Below are 25674 nucleotides of genomic sequence, written 5' to 3' on the forward strand. Positions count from 1 at the left end.
AACTATTTCAGTACCAGAGAATTTACTCCCCCAAGCCAATTTTGGAGGATAGTCTTTGTTTTTGCAATGGCGCATTAGGAGAATCAGGAGGAGCTTTAGGCAGGTGAGAAAAAAACTGATGGAAAGTAAAAATACTTTCAAAAATAGTATTAATAATTTAAATTTATCAATTAATAAACTGCAAAGTGAATGAACAGAAGAAAAATCTAAATCAAATCAATATTTGGTGTGGACACTGGATTTGAGCTGATTGTTTGAAATTTGGATTTACAGAATTTTCCAAATAAATTTACCAAGAATCGGAATACTGCAAAGCCTCCAATTGCCCAGAAAATATGTGGATAACACTTTAAGGTCTTATGTGTGTGTATTGAACCTGTTTTGAGTTCTGTAATGAAAACACAGCCTTATTAAAATCCAATACCTCAAACTATCGGGCTAGGAGAGGTGGGGAGCTGGGATAACTAGCAGCCTATTAACCACACACTGCAGTTTCAGACATTGTAGGCTACTTAAATTGTATAAAAGGTGCAAAAATGTATTTTGGGGGCAGATGCCTGCTTTGCTGGTGTTTATACAAAGGTGGTGCAAACAGAAAAAGCTATTGCTTTTTCACACAGGGAGTGCAAAAATGATCTCTTTGGAGAGTTTCAAGAACTTTGTTCTTAGCTAAATTAAGTAGAGTTAGCTTTTTCACAAGCTGTCCAAAAATTATCCCTTTATTAAGGCAGACTAAACAAGCTTAGAATGTGAAGAAGTAATAGCATCTTAACTAGGAATGAAAAAAGTATTTATTTTTTTAGATCGGCCACAGGTTTGCAATTCACAAATTGATTAAATAATTACAAAGGCTTTTAATCAAGACGTCCTAAAATTATCTCTTTTTTTAGGGAGCAGGAACAGGCTAGCTGTTTTCAGAGTGAAAAATCAATGACTTATCACCAAATCATTTAAAAAAGTAGCCCTATTTTGGAAGCTTTATCATGTTTGCTTACTCTCCAGAGAATATGTTGCGCATCAGCAGTATGGTCTAATACTATAAAAACAGTGCGCAGGTAACCAGTAGATGTGTGACTGGCATGGTTGTGCAATGGCAGAGGCTGTGACAGAATTCACATGGTAGAGAATTAGGATGGGGCAGGCAAGGAGATTTCTGTCAGTCTAGGGTCAGCAATGGTGGGAACATAGTCTAGCATTATAAAATACAGTGGGAAGCCAGGAGATATGTGGCTGACAAGACTGTGCAGTGGCAGTTGCAAAAGCATGGAAAATATAGATGCGATTTGCATCACTGTGGTCACAAGTCGACTAAACGGCAAGTGCATTGAGCAAGGCCGGATACAGTCTAATCAGAATGTACCGGAAGTATGCAAATTGCATACTTGCGGTCACATGACTGTCCGCTTCAGGTACCGGAGAATCCTGAATGTGCACACTGTGAGGATTCGCAAGTCTGCAGTCACATAGAGTGAGCGCAAGCTTGTACCTCAAAGCTGGACAACTCCTTTAATCTGAGAGAGCATCAGTCTCCCCCGATGAAGCAGTAGCCATGTCTATTAATGAGAACCTGTCAGCTGATTCATGCTGCCCATGCCACAGCGGAGGACGGCGCTGGGCTAGTCTCGTGTTTCCCTAATGTCTCCTGCGGGATCTTCTAACTATACTAACAGATAAGATATACCTGGCTGCAATCGCGGCTATGACAAGTTTTTTTGGTTATCCCCTACCCATAGTGTAGAGGATAATTTCCAGATGGGGCCCCCGGTGATCCCAAGAATGAAGGGAGTGGAGGTTGAGCATGAACATCTCTCCTGTGTTCATTATCAACGGGAGTGATGGAAATAGCAAAGCCCTTCATCTAATTAATCTTTTTTTTCTTTAAGTTATCTATTGCTGAGTAATTACCAAATAAATCAGTATTTACCCCAACGAGCATAGTACAGGAGGAAATTGTATGTGAACTGTTGTGGGTTTGTATGCCAGGGCTGCTTTATAGTCCCAGTCTGGCCCTGAACTGTATAGATACGTATATGTGTGTCTGTGTGTGTATGTAAGGCATCCACTCAGATGTCCGTGTTTGTTCTGTGTTTTTTAAGAGGTACACCTGTACTCATTATAGTCTATGGGGCTGTTTACATGGCTATTTTTTTTCATGAGCTTTGTGTCCATGCACTACTCATAGAAATATGTGTGTTTTTCCAGCAGCATAGATAGAAAGTGGCAATACAAGTCAATAGGTCCTTGAAAAAAACATTCAACACATGGATGGAATCAGTGTACAGTACGTGTGCTGCCCTTGTTTAAAGAAGAAGTCCCTGCAGCCAATCAGCGCTGGCTTGACTCTCCACTCCTTTGGACAAATCCAGATACACATAAGGGAGGGCTAGCGCCAGTGGTGTAACTAGAGTCTGATGGGCTCCAGTGCAAGATTTGGACCAGGCCCCCCCCGATTCTGAATAGATTGTATCTACACTGCTCAAAAAAATAAAGGGAACACTTAAACAACAGAATATAACTCCAAGTAAATCAAACTTCTGTGAAATCAAACTGTCCACTTAGGAAGCAACACTGATTGACAATCAATTTCACATGCTGTTGTGCAAATGGAATAGACAATAGATGAAAATTATTGGCAATTATCAAGACACACTCAATAAAGGAGTGGTTCTGCAGATGGGAACCACAGACCACATCTCAGTACCAATGCTTTCTGGCTGATGTTTGGTCACTTTTGAATGTTGGTTGTGCTTTAACACTCGTGGTAGCATGAGACGGACTCTACAACCCACAGAAGTTGCTCAGGTAGTGCAGCTCATCCAGGATGGTACATCAATGCGAGCAGTGGCAAGAATGTTTGCTGTGTCTGTCAGCGTAGTGTCCAAAGGCTGGAGGCGCTACCAGGAGACAGGCCAGTACACCAGGAGACGTAGAGGGGGCCGAAGGAGGGCAACAACCCAGCAGCAGGACTGTTACCTCCGCCTTTGTGCAAGGAGGAACAGGAGGAGCACTGTCAGAGCCCTGCAAAATGACCTCCAGCAGGCCACAAATGTGCATGTGTCTGCACAAACGGTTAGAAACCGACTCCATGAGGGTGGTATGAGGGCCCGACGTCCACAGATGGGGGTTGTGCTCACAGCCCAACAACGTGCAGGACGCTTGGCATTTGAAACAGAACGCTAGGATTGTCAAAGTCGCCACTGGCGCCCTGTGCTCTTCACAGAAGAAAGCATGTTCACACTGAGCACATGTGAAAGACGTGACAGAGTCTGGAGACGCCGTGGAGAGCCATCTGCTGCTTGCAACATCCTTCAGCAAGACCGGCTAGGCAGTGGGTCAGTAATGGTGTGGGTTGGCATTTCTTTGGAGGGCCGCACAGCCCTCCATGTGCTCGCCAGAGGTAGCCTGACTGCCATTAGGTACCGAGAAGAGATCCTCAGACCCCTTGTGAGACCATATGCTGGTGTGGTTGGCCCTGGGTTCCTCCCAATGCAGGACAATGCCAGACCTCATGTGGCTGGAGTGTGTCAGCAGTTCCTGCAAGATGAAGGCATTGAAGCTATGGACTGGCCCGCCCGTTCCCCAGACCTGAATCTGATAGAGCGAGACATGATGTCCCAGATGTGCTCAATCTACCAACGTCACCTTGCACCACAGACTGCCCAGGAGTTGGCAGATGCTTTAGTCCAGGTCTGGGAGGAGATCCCACAGGAGACCATTTGCAGCCTCATCAGAAGCATGCCCAGGCGTTGTAGGGAGGTCATACAGGCACGTGGAGGCCACACATAATACTGAACCTCATTTTGACTTGTTTTAAGGACATAACATCAAAGTTGGATCAGCCTGTAGTGTGTCTTTCCACTTTAATTTTGGGGGTGACTCCAAATCCAGGCCTCCATTGGTTAATAAATTTTATTTCCAGTGATGATTTTTGTGTGATTTTGTTGTCAGCACATTCAACTTTGTACAGAACAAAGTATTCAATGAGAATATTTCATTCATTCAGATCTAGGATGTGTTATTTGAGTGTTCCCTTTATTTTTTCGAGCAGTGTATATATATATATATACAGTACAGACCAAAAGTTTGGACACACCTTCTCATTTAAAGATTTTTCTGTATTTTCATGACTATGAAAATTGTACATTCACACTGAAGGCATCAAGACTATGAATTAACACATGTGGAATTATATACTTAACAAAAAAGTGTGAAACAACTGAAAATATGTCTCATATTCTAGGTTCTTCAAAGTAGCCACCTTTTGCTTTGAGGACTGCTTTGCACACTCTTGGTATTCTCTTGATGAGCTTCAAGAGGTAGTCACCGGAAATGGTCTTCCAACAATCTTGAAGGAGTTCCCAGAGATGCTTAGCACTTGTTGGCCCTTTTGCCTTCACTCTGCGGTCCAGCTCACCCCAAACCATCTCGATTGGGTTCAGGTCTGGTGACTGTGGAGGCCAGGTCATCTGGCATAGCACCCCATCACTCTCCTTCTTGGTCAAATAGCCGTTACACAGCCTGGAGGTGTGTTTGGGGTCATTGTCCTGTTGAAAAATAAATGATGGTCCAACTAAACGCAAACCGGATGGAATAGCATGCCACTGCAAGATGCTGTGGTAGCCATGCTGGTTCAGTATGCCTTCAATTTTGAATAAATCCCCAACAGTGTCACCAACAAAGCACCCCCACACCATCACACCTCCTCCACCATGCTTCACGGTGGGAACCAGGCATATAGAGTCCATCCGTTCACCTTTTCTGCGTCGCACAAAGACATGGTGGCTGGAACCAAAGACCTCAAATTTGGACTCATCAGACCAAAGCACAAATTTCCACTGGTCTAATGTCCATTCCTTGTGTTCTTTAGCCCAAACAAGTCTCTTCTGCTTGTTGCCTGTCCTTAGCAGTGGTTTCCTAGCAGATATTTTACCATGAAGGCCTGCTGCACAAAGTCTCCTCTTAACAGTTGTTGAAAAGATGTGTCTGCTGCTAGAACTCTGTGTGGCATTGACCTGGTCTCTAATCTGAGCTGCCGTTAACCTGCGGTTTCTGAGGCTGGTGACTCGGATAAACTTATCCTCAGAAGCAGAGGTGATTCTTGGTCTTCCTTTCCTGGGGCGGTCCTCATGTGAGCCAGTTTCTTTGTAGCGCTTGATGTTTTTTGCAGCTGCACTTGGGGACACTTTCAAAGTTTGCCCAATTTTTCGGACGGACTGACTTCATTTCTTAAAGTAATGATGGCCACTCGTTTTTCTTTACTTAGCTGCTTTTTTCTTGCCATAATACAAATTCTAACAATCTATTCAGTTGGATTATCAGCTCTGTATCCACCTGACTTCTGCACAACACAACTGATGGTCCCAACCCCATTTATAAGGCAAGAAATCCCACTTATTAAACCTGACAGGGCACACCTCTGAAGTGAAAACCATTTCCGGTGACTACCTCTTGAAGCTCATCAAGAGAACGCTAAGAGTGTGCAAAGCAGTCATCAAAGCAAAAGGTGGCTACTTTGAAGAACCTAGAATGTAAGTCATTTTTTCAGTTGTTTCACACTTTTTTGTTAAGCATATAATTCCACATGTGTTAATTCATAGTTTTGATGCCTTCAGTGTGAATGTACAATTTTCATAGTCATGACAATACAGAAAAATCTTTAAATGAGAAGGTGTGTCCAAACTTTTGGTCTGTACTGTACATACAGTGGCTTGCGAGAGTATTCACCACCCTCCCTGGCTTTTTCTCTAATCCTATTTGTGTGTGTAGCATCAGCACTAGTGATGAGCGAGCATGCTCGCTACTGCTCGGTACCCGCCTGAGCATCTCACTGCTCGAAATGCTCGGCGAGTACTTCCGGGATGCTCAGGCGAGAGCTAGAATCCCAGCCCCGCATGTGTGGCGCTGTTTAGACAATGAATAAACATGCAGGGATTCCTGCCACTAACTGTAATGCCGCAGCCATGTTGGTTGTGGCATCTCGTCACAGTCTACCCTTCAGACAGGCAGAGTAGGGAGAGGTGCTGCTGAGCTAGGGAGAGAATTGGCAGTTTATTAGGTATTCAAGAGCAATATACATCTGACCTAACTCCTTCTAGGGATTAATCCAGCTGCATATATTATTCCTGGTGATAGCAGGAGTTAGGCAGGCAGAGTTTGTGGAGAGTGTATAGAGCAGAATAGGGTCCAGTTGATGTTCTGTCTGCTGCTATTACTGATATCCATAGCCCTAGATATCAGGGCTAATTTTTTTTTTGCTCTTAATACTGATTATTTGCTTAAAAAGCAATATAATACACAATTTTTACTGCTCCATTTGCTTGTTAACAGTTTACAGCCAGATTTGATTGATGTATTGTATTGTGGAAGCAGAGAAACTCCATCATCACACGCGATCCGATATTACTGCGGTAATAATCGTGACATTTTTTGGAGCATGCCAAATATCACACTCCAGTTAAAGTCTGCCAGTTGTGTGTTGTTCAACCTATTGACACTTGGTCGCTGACCAATACCATATCCATAAGGCCACTGCCTAAAACCGTAGTCATCAGATGTAATCCGATATTACTGCTGTAATAATTGTGACATTTTTTGGAGCATGCCAAATATTACTCTCCAGTTAAAGTCTGCAAGTTGTGTGTTGTTCAACCTATTCACAATTGGCCGCTGACCAATACCATATATATAAAGGTCACTGCCCAAAACCGTGGTCATCAGACGTGATCCGATATTACTGCGGTAATAATCGTCACATTTTTTGGAGTGTGCCAAATATTACACTTCAATTAAAGTCTGCCAGTTGTGTGTTGTTCAACCTATTCACACTTGGTCGCTGACCAATACCATATCTATAAGGCCACTGCCTTAAACCATGGTCATTAGATGTAATCCGATATTACTACTGTAATAATCGTGACATTTTTTGGAGCATGCCAAATATTACACTCCATTTAAACTGGGCAAGGCACGTTGCAAAGGACGGGCAAGTGGACATGATGCTGATGGTGCACGCAGAGGCCAAGGCCATGGGCAAGATGAAACTGCCTGCTAAGGGACCACAACCAACACCCACATGATGTTGTACTACCTTCCTGTCCCAATTTCTAGAGGGTCTGTGGGGTGGCCACAGACACAAGGCGGGCAATTGCTCCCCGGAACACCAACACGAGGGAAGTTGCCAGTCCAACTTTTAGGTCTTCCAGAGTCTGGCTATTTTTTAAAGACTGTACAGATAACCCTAAAAAGGCCATTTGCAAAACCTGCTATGCCAGCATCAGCAGGGGCAGCAAAAGTACCAGCCTGACCACTACCAGCATGCTCAGGCACATGACAGCAAAGCACCCAACTAGTTGGTTCGAATGTCAGGGTCCAGAAACAGAGTCTGCGGGTGACACCACTGCCTGCTCCGCTGCTGCGCGTGCACCCCAATCCCCTGTCCATGGCGAAGGCGAAGATGCCTTCCACCCCGCACCTGTCGTTGCACACTTGCAACCACCACCATCAGCAACCTCGTCCACATCATTGTCCCAGCGAAGCGTTCAGTTATCCCAACCCCAGTCCTTTGAACGTAAGCACAAATACGCAGCCAACGCCCCACCGGCAACAGCACTAAACTGCCACATTTCTCGACTGCTTGCACTTGAAATGTTGACTTTTATGCTCGTGGAATCTTTCCACAACTTCATGGCTGCAGCTGTTCCTCGGTATTCGGTCCCCAGCTGCCACTATTTCTCCCGGTGTGCAGTACCCACCTTACACAAGCAGGTGTCCCAGAACAATACCCGTGCCCTCAACAATGAAGTTACTGAGAAGGTCCACCTAACCACGGACACATGTACAAGTGCTCGTGGCCAAGGACGGTACATCTCGCTGATGGCACACTAGGTTAATATAGTGGAAGCCGGGACCCAGTCGGGCCCTGGGATGGAACACGTCCTCCTGATGCCGAGGATTGCAGGAACTGGATCAATCAGGGCTGATTTCACATTCTACAGGTCCTGCACATCCTCCTCCTCCTCCTCCTCTTCAGCCTCCATTTCCGAAATTACCACATCAATCGGAAGCTGGAAGCACTGCAGCACTGCCTTGGCGAAGCGGCAACAGGCTGTGCTGAAGCTAATATGCTTAGGGGACAAACCACACACTGCTGCAGAGTTGTTGACAGCTGTAACAGAGCAGACAAATCTGTGGCTGTCACCACTGAACCTACAGCCAGGCATGGTCATATGTAACAATAGCCGGAACCTGGTGGCGGCTCTGAAGCTAGGCAAGCTTGCACATGTACCATACTTGGCCCATGTGCTCAACCTAGTGGTTAAGCGGTTTCTCAAAACCTACCCGCATCTACCGGATCTATTTGTGGAAGTACCCCACTGTGTCCTAATTTCCGAAAGTCACCTACAGCTTCCACCGCCCTCGTCAACTCACGACTGGTGTGGGATGTCACCACATGTTGGAACTCAATGTTGCATATGTTGAGAAGGATTTGTGAGCAGCAGAGGGCCATTGTTGAGTACCAGCTTCAACACGCCTGTCGGTATTCAAGTCAGCATCCGCACATAAGAGCTGATGAGTGTGCATAGATGTCTGACATCTGTGCTGTCCTCCAAAACTTTGAGGACTCCACCAAGTTGGTGAACGGCGATGATGCCATAATTAGCGTCACCATCCCGCTTCTCTGTCTACTTAAACGCTTGCTGCTCAGATTTAAAGAGGAGGCATTGCAGGCGGAGCACGATGAGATGGGGCAAGGAACCATACAGGGTGATGCCACACAGCCCAGCCTCCTCTCATCTCAATGCAGATTGGGTGATAATGAGGAGGAGGAGGAACAGGAGCTGTTTTCCTGCACTACAGACTGTACTACCCACGCAACAGCCATACCATCTGTTCAGCGTGGATGGCCTGAGAAGAGGGAGAATGAATAGGAGGACCAGGAGGAGGATGAAGAGGAGGAAAGCATGGAGAGTTGTCCTCTTGGTCAGGACAGGGAAGTCTTGGCTGTTGGCAGTCTGGCACACATGGCTGACTTTATGCTCTGCTGCCTTTCCCGTGACCCTCGCGTTGTATACATTTTGGACGACAGTAATTACTGGTTGGTCACACTTCTACACCCATGCTACGAGAACTTTCTAGCTCTCCTTCCCGTGGCAGAGATCTAATAAAATGTTGCAGTACCAGAAGGAGCTTGTTGTAGAATTATTTAAAAAATTCCCACCTGAAAACACTGGTGGCAGAGGTCACAGTTCCTTGGACAACAAAGGAGTACAGGTGAGGGAGACACAAATACAATGCAGCAGAGGCAGGGGAAGACTGTTAAAGGTCTGGGAAAGTTTTCTCTGCCCCTCCCTGGCCCTGATGCGCTGGGTAAATTGACAAGGAGGGAAAAGTTTTGGAAGATCTGAAGGAGTACCTTGCCGACCGTACCAACGTACTCCGTGATTCATCTGTGTCTTATAACTATTGAGTATCCAAGCTGGAAACGTGGCATGAACGGGCTCTCTTCACCTTGGAGGTCCTGCCCTGCTGCTAGCATTTTGCCAGAGGGGGTTTTTACTGCTGTCGGGGGTATTATAACTGATAGGCACATCCGCCTGTCAACTGAAAATGCTGACAGGCTGACTCTTATCAAAACGAACAAGGGATGGTTTGGGCTAAACTTCTCAACACCACACGATGATAAAAGCGGAAGATAGTCAAATCCAGTGGGGTTTTTTTTGGGGGGGGTCTATTCCCATGCACCTCTTCACACCCAGACATGGGTATACACTTCCTGATTTTGTCTATTTTCTGTTTTCCTCCTTCTCCTCATCCTCCACCATCATATCACCAGGGTGACCGTGATGCAACACCCACATAATTTTTTTTAGAGGCCTACCTCTAACATTCTGTATGTTATACAGTATGTTCGTGTATAACCGCCCAGGGGTAAATGTTTTTCAGCCCACTTAGAGCATGGGCATTACCAGTATAGGAGACCCACTCCTTAATAATGAAAAAAAAATTTTAATGAGGCCCTCCTCTACGTCTCTTCAAAGGGGTTTTGTAGTGCATCCTAATTTTTGACAGCCACTCCTTAATAATTGGAACAACAAAGCATAGCCGGCTGATGGCCCTCTAACAATAGTGAGGGACGACTGTTGGCCCTCTAAAAATAGTAAGGGCCGCCTGATGGCCTTGTAAAAATGGGCTTTGTGACTTTCAGAGTCCCTCCTTCATAAATGAAGAAGAATGTGTCTGATCATGTTTCACACAACACATGGGCAGATAAGGCAATAAAATGTCTCTTGGCTGTCTTAGTCTGCGGGCTGGACTTGATTAGCCAGAGGACCGGATGTGGCCCGTGGACCGCACTTTGCTCAGGTCTGCTCCAAGGTGTTTGGGACAACCTCCCTGCTGAGTTCCTTCAAATACTGTGTACAATTGTACCTAGAAGAATTTATGCTTTGATGCTCTTCTGAAGGCAAAAGGTGGTCACACCAAATACTAATTTTATTTAGAATTCTCTTTTGTTCATTCACTTTGTATTTTGTTAATTGATAAAAATAAATTATTAAAGGGCAGCTGTCATGTCCCCAATTGCTATTAACCTGCAGATATGGAGATACTCTGCAGGTTAATAGCATTCTAAAGCCGTTTCCTGATATGCTGCAAAGATGACTTTCAATCAATGTGTCAATGTATGCTTACAGACGCCACTCACTGTATACTAGCAGCAACTGAAGTGGCATCTCCAGGCTTCTTTGACTGGAGACTGACTGGCAGATGTAAATCCGTGCGGCGGCCGGACAGCTTTAGAACGCTAGTAACCTGTAGATTAACCACATATCTGTAGGTTAATAGCATTTGCAGACATGACAGGTTCCCTTTAACACTTCTATTTTTAAAACATTCTAAGACCTCATCCAGACGTCTATTTTTCTCATGTATGAGAAGAACAGACTGATTTTCGTAAGACTTTCATTAGAGTGTCGTCCGAGTGTCATCAGTTTTTTCCGTATGTGGAAAAAAAAAAGTTTCTCCACCTTCTCCTTTCTGACAGTCCATGAAAATAAGAGTGTGGTCCAATTCTTTCACAGACCTATAGACTTGCATTGCCAACTTTGATCCAACTCCCAGATCAAAGTCGGTCATGTCTCTCAGATTTTCCGGGGACCGCTCTGTCTGTGAAAAAACACAGACATGTGAATGGCCCCATAGACTATCACAGTGAAAACCATGGATAACACTCATACACGAAAAACACATCTGAATGAGTCCTTACACTGCAGCGTTTTTTCTGCAGCAGCCTAAAACTTTTTGCACAATACATTTTTACTGCAAAAAAATATTGCATTTTTAATGTGTATTATGTACACCTTTATTCACTTTAATTTTAGTCTCAATAGGCAACTTCATAATGCAATTTTGTAATCATACATTTGATATTTTGGTATACTTCGTTTACTAAAATATTATTGCTGGTCGGCGTAAAATTAACAGGTGCCTTTGTTAGACCCCAGGTGGCCTTGACAACCACTCCAAGCGAATAAACTGATAAACTGAAGAGATAACAGGTCAAAACCAACTAAACAATCAATTATCCTCTTCCTGCACCTCACTGTACATTAGAGTAGATGTACCAAAGATTGGGTCTAATTTTTTTTTTTTCAATATAGCACTGACAGGTAAGATACATTGAAATTTAGGCGTATGGCAATTTTTTAAGTGATTTAAAGAAAAATAATCACCCTCTTCCCCAAAGAAGAGCCTTTTAGACTTTTGGCACTTTAACACAGGTTTTTCCCTGATCCACCAAAATGGGCAGAGCCGGGGTGGGACGCCACAGATTGTCTAATTTATGTTGAGCTATGGTATTCCTTATATGGCATTACTTACTCCAGTCATGGGCTGGAATAAGATTTCTGGCATTGTACGCCACTCGTTATATGCCTCTTAATGAACTAGGAACGTCTGATTCCAACAATCCCCCTGATGAAGACTGGTGAGAAAATCGCCAGTCTTGATGAATCAGGGCCATAGGATGTTGCTGAAATGTAATGTTAACTGTTATATTTAAAAAAAAAATCCACTAAAAACACAATATTTCAGCTGTTGAGAAACTTACGCACTTTAAATGAGATTTCCAGGTTTTCTCCTCCCCACACATCCATTCCTTGATCATAAGTTCCTAAGTATTCAAAATATTTCTTACTCATAGAGAAGAGTCCACCTGCCATGACTGGAGTCCTAGAAGTCATGAAATTTTAAAAACAAGTTATCCGAAAGATCTAAACACATAGGGCCAGAAATGTTTATTTATTTTTAAATATTTTTTTCTTCCTCAACATATTAATACATTACTTGCTTTAACCACTTACAGAGATTTTGTGACCATTATAAATGCTCGATTAAAATGTTTTAGCCCTCAAAGTAGACCAATATTTAAAATTCAATGAAATTCAACACCCCTTCAAAAAACTATACAAAACCCTTCAAAGGGCACTTAACATATCAAATAAATGTTTGTAATATAACACTATCGTACATTTATATAACAACTAATGGCTTTGTACTACATCGGGCACTGTGTAAGAGCCCTAAAGCCAATTTCTGCTGCATCTAAAGCCAATCTAGTATGAGAAGTGGAAGCTGTTGCAAGTATGTAGTAACCAGTCCTGATATATAAAGAAAACCACCAGCACCCTAAGGGGAAGCACACATGGAATACTGTCTCATGGGAAATCATTGGTGCAATTAAGCTGCACATTTCACCCATTGCATCACAGCATAAATCATCATGCTGAATCAATTTTATTTTCTTTAACCGCTTCCCATCATTATATCTCCTTTTCACATCCTAATAGAACGTGTTACTTTCAACTAGGACATGACAACGCAGTGAATCCTAACCTTGGGATTGTGATCCCATGGGTCCCTCTAACAGCTTTCAATCCCCGCTGCTAGCACAGACACAGCAGCAGGGAATGAGTGCTGTCAATGTTTGTATAAACTCCTTCAACCCCTTACATGCCACGCAATCAAGAGAGACCATGATCACGATCACTCCATTGACTACCTGCAATGCAATGGCAGGTAGCCAATGGTTGATATGGCAACAGAAAGCCTAACAATGATGTCAGGATCTACCATAGAGTAAAGTAATCTATTAGGCTGCCTTTCAGTATAAGGCCGGGTTAACACGAGCATATAAAGAAATTTCCAGATTTTCACCCAGAAAACAATTTTTTTCTCTCTTGTTATCCATGTGCAATCTTTATGTAATTTATTTTTTATAGCAGCACCTATTAATCATTTACAAGACCATTCATAGTTTCCTATGTTAAAGAATTGCAATGTATCCATAACAAATGGATGCTATACTGATGTTCGGTATGAAATCCATTTTTTTTCTGCACAATCATAGACTTGAATGGCTGAGTCTGACCTGACATACTGAAGAGATTAGTGGATGCTATTATTTTTTTAACATGTAGATTCAGTTAGTGAAAAAAACACTCATCTGAACAGCCCAGTTGAATTGCATTGGTCCTAGTGCTGTCCGTGTGTTGCCTATATTTTCACGGACTGTGGACAGCAAAGATAGAAAATATGCTTGTGTGAACCTACCCTAACACTGACAGGCTGGATAATGCACTGCAGTAGAGTTAGTAGGCCAGTATAATATCTATGCAATTAAAGGATTGCATGTCCAAGTCCCTTTGTGGGTCTAATAAGTATTGTAAAAAAAATAATATATTTAACAATATTTCTAAGTATCAAAAAATGTTATTTAAATAATCCTATTATAAGTGAACAAAAAGACATTTGACTAATAAATAACAAAAGCCCCCCAAAGAAGAAATATATCTGGTATTACTATAACAATAACGACTAGTACAATGAAACTGTATAATTACAGTGGGGAAAAAAAGTATTTAGTCAGCCACCAATTGTGCAAGTTCTCCCACTTAAAAAGATGAGAGAGGCCTGTAATTGACATCATAGTTAGACCTCAACTATGAGATACAAAATGAGAAAACAAATCCTGAAAATCACATTGTCTGATTTGGAAAGAACTTGTTTTCAAATTTTGGTGAAAAATAAGTATTTGGTCAATTACAAAAGTTCATCTCAATACTTTGTTATATATCCTTTGGCAATGACAGAGGTCAAACGTTTTCTGTAAGTCTTCACAAGGTTGGCACACACTGCTGCCTGGGAAGTTACATGGGAACGTGGATGCCCTCTCTAGAATTCCCTGCCTGGTATTGGAAGGTGCCCAAACCCCCGGCTTTGGGCAGAGGGGGGGGAATATATGACAGAGTCACTGGCGTGATATACGAGGGGAGGTATGTGTCACTCAGGTTGCTCTCCTGTGTGAACCGAAACCTACTAAATTTCTGCCAGCATGTTATATGCTGGGGGTTAACTCTCTTAAAGGTTGTGGTTTTATGGGAATGGCAAAGAGGGTGGGAAGCCATTCCCTACCTCCCCTCAGGGTGTGGCGGAGCAAGGTTGAAATGCTCAGTCATTTTTATTTCCTGGCTGTAGTGTGTGATCTGGAGAGGGAAGTCTTCGGGCTGTGTTGGGCTGAAGCCAGAGAGCAACACCGGAGGACTGGTGTTGCTGAGACTTCACTGGGCTACCTGTAGCGGGCAGAGCCTCGCTGGCTAAAGGACTTTGTTATACTTTATCTTTTGTTTTCCCGTCAACCCCGAGAGGGACTGTTTATTTTTATGGGACACTGTTGGAGTTTATGCCGCACAATAAACCCGCAGGAAGTTTACCCAAATGGTGTGTCCTGTGTCTGCCTCTAGAGAGCCGAGCAAGTCACTTTACCACAATATATGTATGTTTTTTATATGTGTATTTAGTGTAGTGTGAGTGTTTTAATATACTAACTTACCACTGCCCTCTCCAGTATCCAGCGCTGTTCTTCTTCCATTCTCAGTGGCATCACCGCACTTCAAACTCTCAGGGTCACACTGCGCTCTCGGTAACCCAGAAGTGGCTTTAACAATGTAAGCCTACAGAGTGTCAGAACGAGGTTCTATAGACTTATATTGTAAAAGAAAATTACGACTTATGCATAGAGCAAAGAGTGAGCCAGCTAGTCTAAAGAGTGATGATGTCACTGAGAAGAGAAGAACGGCGCTGGATACCGAAGGAGGAAGTAGGTGAGTATATGAACACACACACACTACACTACATGCACATATGCAGAGATGTAGTTAAAAAAAATATTAATGGCCGTGCTACTTTAATGAAAGTTTGTTATTAGTTGTGGTTGTAAGCACTCCAAAATGGTGTCACTGAGATGTACATCTTTTCCCACTAAAAAACAAGGCCTCAGGTAGCTACACTCCTTCTCAGGTGTCCTCCGAGTTGCAACAGTTTTTTTTCTTGTCCCTTTTTTTTCACTGAATTTTTTTTATCCATTGACTCTGAACAACTTATCAATTAAAAATGGATGAAACTAGGATGGAATTCTGAAGTACAAAGAATGTCTTCCTAGTGTCATCCATCTCTCACATATCTACATAGTCTGATCCGCAAAACTGATGCAAATGGGACATGGTCTGAGTCTAACGGACCGGAGACATGAACCTGTTTTTAAAACTGATGTGTGTATGAATCAATGAAAATCTATTGGTCAGAAATCTATGTCCGAGAAAATAACAGAGAGCACTAGGACATGTCACATGGGTGTGTAGGCTAATTCATGCCCTTTAAACCTATGGGCCAATTCAACAAGACTGGCATTTTTTGTACGACAGTCTGGATGAAGTGTGCGCTAGAGTTAGGTGTGGCAAATTCATCAGGAGAGATGCGCCTCTTAATGAAATTGGAGCATTTTCAGCTGTTGTGTGCCCCAGTAAGAAATATGCTCCAGTCCCGAGTGGAGTATATTTATGTCAGAATTTACACCACTCAACAACGCCCGCTCACAACTGGCTTTACAAGCGTTTTAAAAATTTGTCTTGGAATGGCATAAAAATGCCAAACGTTGCAACATTTTTATGTAACCATGAGTTTTGCAAAAATTTTGCAACAATTCAATCAGTTTTGCACCAGAATACTGGCATAAACTGCTTGTTGAATCAGCCCCTTGTTTCTTCTTAAAATGTACCTTACTATTACATAAAATGCACTACTGTATATCCAAAGTAAAACATATCTTTTTCTTAAACTGTGCATTTTTTACTAGAGTTACATAATGGATAAATGTTTTACATTTGCATAGAAATTAGCGTTTCTATTACCCAGCTGTCAGGGGTGTATAAAAGGGAGCAGATTAACAATTTAAACCACCCTCTTTGTAGAGGGCAACCAGAGAGCAGTGAACACCGTTATTTACTTAAAGGGACTTTGTCAGGTGTGTCATGTTGCCCAAACCTCTGCAGCATGAATCAGAGCCTGGCTGCATGTTTGGAGCCAGGTATTATTCTCTGAATTGCTCTGGCTTACACCAATGAAATTGGAGCCAGATATGGTTTTCTCTCAGATGCTGAAACATTTACAGATCCGACCAGGGATCATAGATAGAGATGAGACTAGTCCAGATCTGACCTCCCCGCGCCCCCTTCCACCTTTTGCCCACAGTGGTCCGGATAATTGACAGGTCCCACTCATGTGTACGTATGGAGAGACCTGTCAATCACCTGCAGCAGGGCAGTGAGATGCCTACTGGGGGTGTTGTCAGACTAGTCAGGTCTCTCCCTATGGTTCTTAGATGGATCTTTAAACTATGTTTGCTCTGAAATAACACAGAGATAAACATACCTGTCAGCAATTGTGCAGCCAGACTCTGATTCATACCGCCCATAGTTTGGGCAGCATGAATCAACTGCAAGGTTCCCTTTAAAAAGGTTTCTTATATAATTCCATCAGGAGAAGTTACAACTCTTAGCAGGTTTTGAAGATCAACAGCTGTCAGGGCATGCTGAGAGTTGTAATTCTCCATGGAGGTTAAATGAGTTAAATGGATGACAGGAATGTGAAAATGAGGGAACCGCTTTGGATCTGTAATCTATGATCCCACAGCAATGCTGACTTCCAGGATGGCCACATGCAATAGCAAGAAGCTGTAAGATGATCAATGGGGTCCCAAGGCAGGAGGATAATGGCCAGCCTACCGCTGCACCTTGACATCAGCTCAGCCTGCATAGGCATCTGTATAATTAATTAGCTTGCTAAATAAACTAATGAATGTATTAATGGATGAATAGACTGGCAGAGATGCTGTAAGCTACATATGTAAGTGAAATGCAAGGCTGCCATCAAAAATCCCCTGGACCATTCTCAAGTATCCCTGTGATTCTTAACCCGATCACATGTTCCAAGCATAATATTATAGAGCCCATTTGGGTGGAAGATGGTTGTTGCTCTCTTATGTATGTTCTCTTCTACATTCCCACTATGTACTAACTATGGAAGTCTGGGAGTCCAATCTCTATTTCTTCATGTCACACAATGCAGCACAGGAAATGGAAAGTCTAGGCTTATGGAATATACAGAGAAAATGTAGAAATTGTGGATATTAATGAGCTCTGCATTCATTTCTTACTAAAGAGGATGGTAGAAATTATATGTTCTTATGTGAGGATAAACCTCATATACATTATTCAACATTTGGCCACCCCCTCCCTCAATATAAACCCAAGGTATAGTACCCAGTATGTGTACATACCCAGTATGTGGGCACCAACAGAGAGAAATCTATGAACAGGTAAGGAGAAATCCAGCTTTGTTTAGTTAAAACTTCCAAGTCTTTATTAGATCCATTAAAATGTAACAGTGGTGTAGACCAGCTGTAGCGTGCACTGGGTGAAAAAGGGAGTGCGGTAAGGAACAACTGAATGCGTTTTGAACGGTATTCCCGTTCTTAGACTCAGTTTGAACTGACGGAAAAGGATAGGGAGGGTTATATATATGCACATAAATATGCACAATTACGAGAAACATTTAAATCCATAATTGCGTCTGTAACAGCAGTAGAATGGTACACAAAATTAAATGCAATAAGGGTATGTGCACACGATGCAGAAATGAAGCAGAAAATTTCTGCATCATTTCTGCATCTCCCTGGCAGAAAAAACGCATGCAGATTGTGCATGCGTTTTTCCTGCAGAATACATGCGGATCCACATGCAGATTGACATGCGTTTCCGCATGCAGATTGACAAGCGCTTTCCAGGCGATTTTAGCATCACTTGGAAAGTGCTAGACAACTAGGTCACACTATATAAATCCATGCAAACAGCATGGATTTATATAGTGTGACCCGAGAGAGTGTATATACTTACCTCTGATGGCCCGCGCTGTCCTGCTTTACAAAGTTCCCGGCTGCCGGCAACTTTGAATTAAAAGACCTGCCGACGTCAGCGTCACGTGACCCGTCACATGACTCTGACGTCACCGCAGGTCCTACAACTCACTGCAAGTGCCGGGAACCAAGCGGGAGCGCTGCGCGGGCCGACAGATGGTAAGAATACATTTATTTTTTATTTTATTCTTTTTTTACAGCTTTTTTAATGGTACCTGGGTGTGGATGAGACTCTCCTCTCCTCCACACCCGGGTACCATCCGCATATTAGAACGCGCCAATAACGCAAGTACAAATGCAGTCTTGCGGAATTGGCGCGTTCTAATGCAAGTCAATGGCGGCGAAATCGCCGCGTTTCCGCAAAATTAATTGACATGCTGCGGATTTTTGACCGCAGCGTTAACGCTGCGGAAAAATCCGCATCATGGGCACAGCACATGCGGATTTCCATTGGGGAACATTGCTTCCCTTCTACCATGCGTTTTTCATGCGTTTCCGCAACTGCAAAAACGCCGCGGAAACGCATGAAATACGCATCGTGTGAACTCAGCCTAAAAGAGTAGTAGTATTTATGACAGCAGGAAAAAAGGTACACAAATAGAATATGTAGCAATGATGAATAACACAAGATATAAAATCAACAAAATAACCCCTAAAAAAAAATATATGCTAAGAAAAAAGGATGATATGATAATAAATGGCGCCAAAACCGGAATATATATAATAGAATTCTAGAAACTGATGTTAATAGTGGAACATTATTTCTTTTTTTAAATTTAACCCTAAAGGAACACGTGTATTTAAAGAAGTTGTCCGGTACTTTTTTTTTTTAATTGCCCAATGTATTCAGCATGTGGGCATAAGTATATTTGTAATTACCTTGTGTTGCAGATAATGCCTGTGAGCAGAGCTATCGGTGGCCGCTCACAGGCACCACGTGACCCCGCGCTGACGTCACGACAAGTGAGGCGTCTCAGCGCTGGGGTCCCCGCGGTGGCTGCTGGGTTGTGGGCGGGGTTATTCCACCGCGTGGTTTCCCAATGAATGGGGAGAGGGAGAGCGCGCATTGGATGCCAGGTGTGACGCAGGGGAATAACCCCGCCCACAACCCAGCAGCCACCGGTGGTACGCGGAAGAGGGACCCTCAGCTGCAGCCTGGACTTGTCGTGACGTCAGCGGATGTCAGCGCCGGCTGCAGCCGGGGTTCACGTGATGCCTGTGAGCGGCCAGTGATAGCACCGCTCACAGGCATTATCTGCAACACAAGGTATTTACAGAGATACTTATGCCCACATGCTGAATACATTGGGCAACTTAAAAAAGTACCGGACAATCCCTTTAATACATAAAGCCAATAGGCTTCTCTATCTCGTAGAAGTTTTTCCCTATTGCCACCTCTGATGTTTTTAGGAATGTGTTCTATTGCATATACTTTGCAATGAGTGGTTTGTCGTTCATGTACATTAATAAAGTGTTTAGAGAGATTAGAAATATTTTGATTGCAGGGTTGAATTATATCATGTAGATGCTCCCTAATACGAGTTTTTAACTTTCTAATTGTGGAGCCAACATATTTGAGATGGCACATATTACTTTCGATGATATAAACCACCGTATCTGAGTTGCAATTTAAGAAATTCTGGATTTCATATGTATTGGTTCCATCAGAAGAGGAAAACGCAGCAGTTTTGAGTGAGTGTATACAAGTTGTACAATGAGACTGACCACATTTAAAAGAAAAACTGACAGTGATAACCAGTGTTGGGGCGCTGTTTTTGGAATTGTAAAATTATGTCAACTCGGAGATAATGAATTACCAATTGCAGGCGCTCGTCTGGAAACAATTCTAATACCTTCACTAAGAATCTCATCCATGGTGGCATCGTTTCTAAGAATATGAATATTGCGATGTATAATATTAGAAATTTGTTTGTAATATGAACTATATGTAAGGAGAAGCATGGGTTTTGAAGATGACTCAGACTGGTGTGTTGGATGATATTGACTCAAAAGGTCATCCCTAGATTTAGAATTTATTATATGGGATGCAAGTCCAATCCGGATAACCTCTATTCTTAAGGCAATGTTTAATGATATGTTTTTCTTGGTTAAATGCTGCGACATCACTAGAGTTTCGTTTAGCTCTGGTAAGTTCTCCTACCGGTATGGACTTGAAATCTATACCTCGGCAATATTGTGGATCCATGACAGCATGCACATTGCATGATGTCATGATTCAACAGTCTCCAGTCACATAGAGTAACTGCAGACTTTTATTCCTAACCTGGACAAAACCCCTTTCACTCCTTGCCTCTGTGGCCAAGTTTTGTTTTCATGGTTTGCATTTTTCTTCCAAAAGCCATAACGCCTTGTAGCATTGAATGGCACAATCTATTTTTGTGTATATTTTGCATTTTGAAAATCATCAAATACCCTATGTATGATATCCATTTATATAATAGTCAGACCTGATAACATCAATGGGAGAATGTCTGAGTTGTTGCTCTCTTTTTGGAATTATAAACCAAGTAAAGAGGAGAAGCCAGTCAAAACCTCCAATCTGCGGATCTTCAGCATGGCCCAAATACTCAAATGTATACCAATCAATTCCATCGATAACAGGGCAAACCACTGCAGTTTCCTTTTCTTGAATCCTACAGAAAAACATTAAGTTAATTATAAAGCCATACACAATCCTTATAGGATTGGCATTAATCCTATCTCCTAAATCTATAAAACCAAAGCACATTATGAGTTCAATATGAGTTACTAAGCAGAAAATCTACAGGATAACTCTACTATAACTTTTTCATCTGTATTATGTTATGAACACCTTTCTGGATCAACAGCACTCAAAAACCTATTCTTGAAGCTAAATATAAGCACCAGTAGAAGTGGTCAGTAGAGTTATTAGAGTTATAGCATTGATAGGATTCGATTTTTAGATTGTAAAATGGTTGGTGTCCTTTGTGTGATTTTAAAGGTGTAGCGGTTGTTTTGATATCTATTAGCAGTGTGAATACAATAACCCATGGTGACAATATTTCTGCACTCAGGGATGATATAAGAAATACAGGGACACGACAAGCTTGCAGGTCCTCCATAAGCTTCTTGGGGCAACAGGTTTTAACAGAAGTAAAAATTTGTTATATGCACTTATGCAACATGAAAGATGGATGAATGAGGGTGCACAACCCAAGAGAGGACAACACACCCAATACAGACTCCCCCCCCCAAAAAAAACAATAAAAATGGCCCACACACCTTTAGTATTAAATTAATATGCAGGTGCACAAATACGCTATGCGCAGGGGCAGACATATCGCCGGTGCGGCTGCACTGGGCTCCGGAGGTGGAGGGGACCCTTGCAGGGCGGTTAATACTAAGAGCAATCTGGCCTGTTTCTCGGAGCCCGAGGCTCCGGGGGGGGAACATGGCTAGATTGCCCTCATCAATGCGGCGGGCAGGGAGCGATCCCTACAGCTCCTCTGCCTACAGGAGAAAATGGAAGCGGAGTTGCAGGAATCCGTTCTCTGCTTCCTCCCTGGCGCTTTTCTGGCGCGCATGGCTTGATGACGTCAGAATGCAGCTCCTGTGACAGAGAGAAAATTGCCGGCGACGACGATGTTGCGGGGGAACGGATGGAGAAGTGAGGGTTTTGGGATTTTTTAACCAATACACTGCGGAGAGGATATTGAGGGGTGATGGGGGAGAACAATGATGGTGGTGGTGGAGAGGATACTGAGGTGTGGTGGGAGAGAGCAATGATGGTGATGGTGGAGAGGACACTGAGGTGTGTTGTGGGGAGAAGAATGATGGGGGTGGGGGAGAGGACAATGATATGTGGTGGGGGAGAACAATGATGAGGGTGGTGGAGATTATACTGAGGTGTGGTGGGAGAGAGCAATGATGGGGTGGTGCAGAGGACACTGAGGTGTGGGGAGAACAATGATGGGGGTGGTGGAGAGGACACTGAGGTGTAGTGGGGGAGAGGGCAATGATATGTGGTGGGGGAGAACAATGATGAGTGGTGGAGATGACACTGAGGTGTGGTGGGCGAGAACATTGGTGGGGTGGTGGAGAGGACAATGATGGATGTGGGGAGAGGACAAGGATGAATGTGGGGGAGAGGACAAGGATGAATGTCGGGGAGAGGACAAGGATGAAGATGGGTGAGAGGACAATGAGGGGGATGTGGGAGAGGGCAATAATGGGGTGGGAGAGAGGACAATGATTGATGTGGGTGGAGGACAAAAATGGGGTTGGGGGAGATGACAATGAGAGGGTGGGGGAAAGGAAAAGGATGGAGGTGGGGGAGGGGACAATGAAGGGGATGTGGGGGAAAGGACAATGGGACGGGAGTAAGGGGGACTTATAATGGACTTATGAACAGGAGGAGGAGGATGCTAAGCCCCTGATAGTGTCATAATGAATTATAAGATGGGGGAGGACACTATCAGGGACTTAAAATTTATTGGGAAGTAGGAGAGTAAGGGGTAAGGTGCATAGGACATTTTATAATGAATTAAAAGGTGGGAGAAGATGCTGTCAGGGACTTGTAATGAATTGGGATGTGGCGGAGGATATTAAGTACCTGATAATGTCTTCTCCCACCCCCAAATTCATTATGATGCTATCAAGTACTTATAATGAATGGTGGGGGGGACAAACAGGACAGGGACTAAGGCTACAGTTATGCTCAAAAGTTTACATACCCCAGCAGAATTTTTCCTTTCTTGGCCTTGTTTCAGAGAATATGAATGATAACAAAAAAACTTTTTCTCAACTCATGGCTATTGGTTGGGTGAAGCCATTTATTGTCAAACTACTGTGTTTTCTCTTTTTAATTCTTAATGCCAACCAAAAACATCCAAATGACCCTGATCAAAAGTTCACATACCCCAGTTCTTAATACCGTGTATTGCCCCCTCTAACATCAATGACAGCTTGAAGTCTTTTGTGGTAGTTGTGGATGAGGTTCTTTAATTTCTCAGATGGTAAAGCTGCCCATTCTTCTTGGCAAAAAGCCTCCAGTTCCTGTGAATTCCTGGGCTGTCTAGCATGAACTGCGCGCTTGAGATCTCCCCAGAGTGGCTCAATGATATTGAGTTCAGGAGACGGAGATGGTCACTCCAGAACCTTCACTTTGTTCTGCTGTAGCCAATGACAGGTCGACTTGGCCTTGTGTTTTGGATCGTTGTCATGTTGGAACATCCAAGTATGTCCCATGCACAGTTTCCGGGCTGATGAGTACAAATTTGCCTCCAGTATTTGCTGATAACGTGCTGCATTCATCTTTCCTTCAACTTCTGCCAAGTTTCCTGTGCCTTTGTAGCTAACACATCCCCAAATCATCAGCGATCCACCTCCGTGCTTTACTGTAGAAATGGTGTTCCTTTCATCATAGGCCTTGTTGACCTCTCTCCAAATGTAACGTTTATGGTTGTGGCCAAAAAGTTAAATTTTGGTCTCATCACACCAAATTACCTTGTTACAGAAGTTTTGAGGCTTGTCTCTGTGCTGTTTGGTGTATTGTAAGAGAGATACTTTGTGCCATTTGCGCAGTAATGGCTTTCTTCTGGCGACTCAACCATGCAGCCCATTTTTCTTCAAGTGCCTCCTTATTGTGCATCTTGAAACAGCCACACTGCTAGTTTTCAGAGAGTCCTGAATTTCAGTTCATGTTATTTGTGGGTTTTTCTTTGCATCCCGAACAATTTTCCTGGCAGTTGTGGCCGAAATTTTTGTTGGTCTACCTGACCGTGGTTTGGTTTTAACAGAGCCCCTTATTTTCCATTTCTTAATCACAGTTTGAACGCTGCTGACTGGCATTATCAATTCCTTGGATATTTTTTTGTATCCCTTTCCTGTGTTATACAGCTCAACTATTTTTTCCTGTAGATCCATTGACAATTCTTTTGCTTTCCCCAAGACTCACAATCCAGAAACGTCAGTGGCTGGATGAAAGATGCTCGAGTCTGTCTGGATCCCTGAAACTCGCTCAGCTTTTGCGCACACACACACACAATTACAAGCAAACAGGTCACAGGTGAGGATGTTACCTTTAGTAGCCATTCAAACCCATTTGTGTCAAATTCTGTGCATGTTATCAGGCCAAAATCACCAGGATATGTGAACTTTTGATCAGGGTCATTTGGATGGTTTTGGTTATCATTAAGATTTAAAAAGAGAAAACACAGTAGTTTGACAATAAATGGCTTCACCCAACCAATAACCATGAGTGGAGAAAAAGTTTTTTGTTAGTATTCATATTCTCTGAAACAATGCCAAGAAAGGAAAAATTCTGTCAGGGTATGAAAACTTTTGAGAACAACTGTATGTGCACACGTTCAGGATTTGCAGAAGAAAATTCTGCTGCATGTCCTAATGTGTTGGCAGGAAGAACGCTGCATAAAATACATTTTTTGCCATATTTTTGACATGCTTTTGTTGCGTATTTTCCCCACTCATTAGTACGGGTGAAATACGCTGCAAGAATTTACATTATGTAGATTTTAATCTGCTGCAAACCTGCAAGGAAAAAATAAGCAACATGTGCATGAGATTTCAGGGATCTCATTCACTTTGTTTGTACTGTGTGGCTTGATGACATCAGCATGCAGCGCGTGCCTGTTTCAGAGAGAAAGTTGCCTGAGACGACGATGCTGTGGGGAAACGGACGGAGAGGTGAGTGTTTTGGTTTTTTTTAACCAATACACCGGGGAGAGGACACTGAGGAGTGATGGGGGAGAACAATGATGGGGGTGTTGGAGAGGACACTGAAGTGTGGTGGGGAGAACAATGATGAGGGTGGTGGAGAGGACAATGATAGGTGTGGGGGAGAGGACAGTGATGGATTTGAGGGAGAGGACAAGGATGAATGTGGGGGAGAGGACAATGAGGGGTGTGTGGAAGAGGGCAATGATGGGGTGGGGGAGGGGACAATGATTGATGTGGGGGAGAGAACAATGATGGGGTGGAGGAGAGGACAATGATGGGGGTGGGGGAAAGGAAAAGGATGGGGGTGGGGGAGAAAACAATGAGGGGGATGTGGGGGAGAGGACAATGAGGGGGGTGGGGGATTTGGACGGGAGTAAGGGGACTTATAATGGACTTATGAACAGGGGGAGGAGGACATAAGGTATGGATGTAAAATGAATTAGGTGGTGGAGGAGGGTGCTAAGCCCCTGATAGTGTCATAATGAATTGTAAGATGAAGGAAGACGGTATCAGGGACTTAAAATTTATTGCGGAGTGGGAGAGGAGGGGGTAAGGTGCATAGGACACTTTATAATGGACTAAAAGGTGGGAGAAGATTATGTCAGGGACTTGTAATGAATTGGGAGGTGGCAGAGGATATTAAGTAC

At 43.3% G+C, this 25674-nt stretch overlaps 1 protein-coding gene across 1 annotated transcript in view; it reads right to left on the reverse strand.

Annotated features, from left to right (window-relative positions):
- The window catches only part of LOC141264352 (polypeptide N-acetylgalactosaminyltransferase 12-like), a 96303-nt gene that overhangs the window by 51898 nt on the left and 18731 nt on the right, over positions 1-25674 (reverse strand). The window contains exons 4-5 of the mRNA XM_073676636.1: positions 20776-20961; positions 12111-12228 (exon numbers count right to left, since the gene is read on the reverse strand). Of these exons, the coding sequence (XP_073532737.1) occupies positions 12111-12228; positions 20776-20961 (304 nt within the window). The remainder of the gene's footprint in view (positions 1-12110; positions 12229-20775; positions 20962-25674) is intronic.

The sequence above is a fragment of the Phyllobates terribilis genome, unplaced genomic scaffold (genome assembly GCF_046119375.1).
Source record: "Phyllobates terribilis strain yellow unplaced genomic scaffold, ASM4611937v1 Scaffold_4__5_contigs__length_816908805, whole genome shotgun sequence".
Classification (NCBI taxonomy): Eukaryota; Metazoa; Chordata; class Amphibia; order Anura; family Dendrobatidae; genus Phyllobates; species Phyllobates terribilis.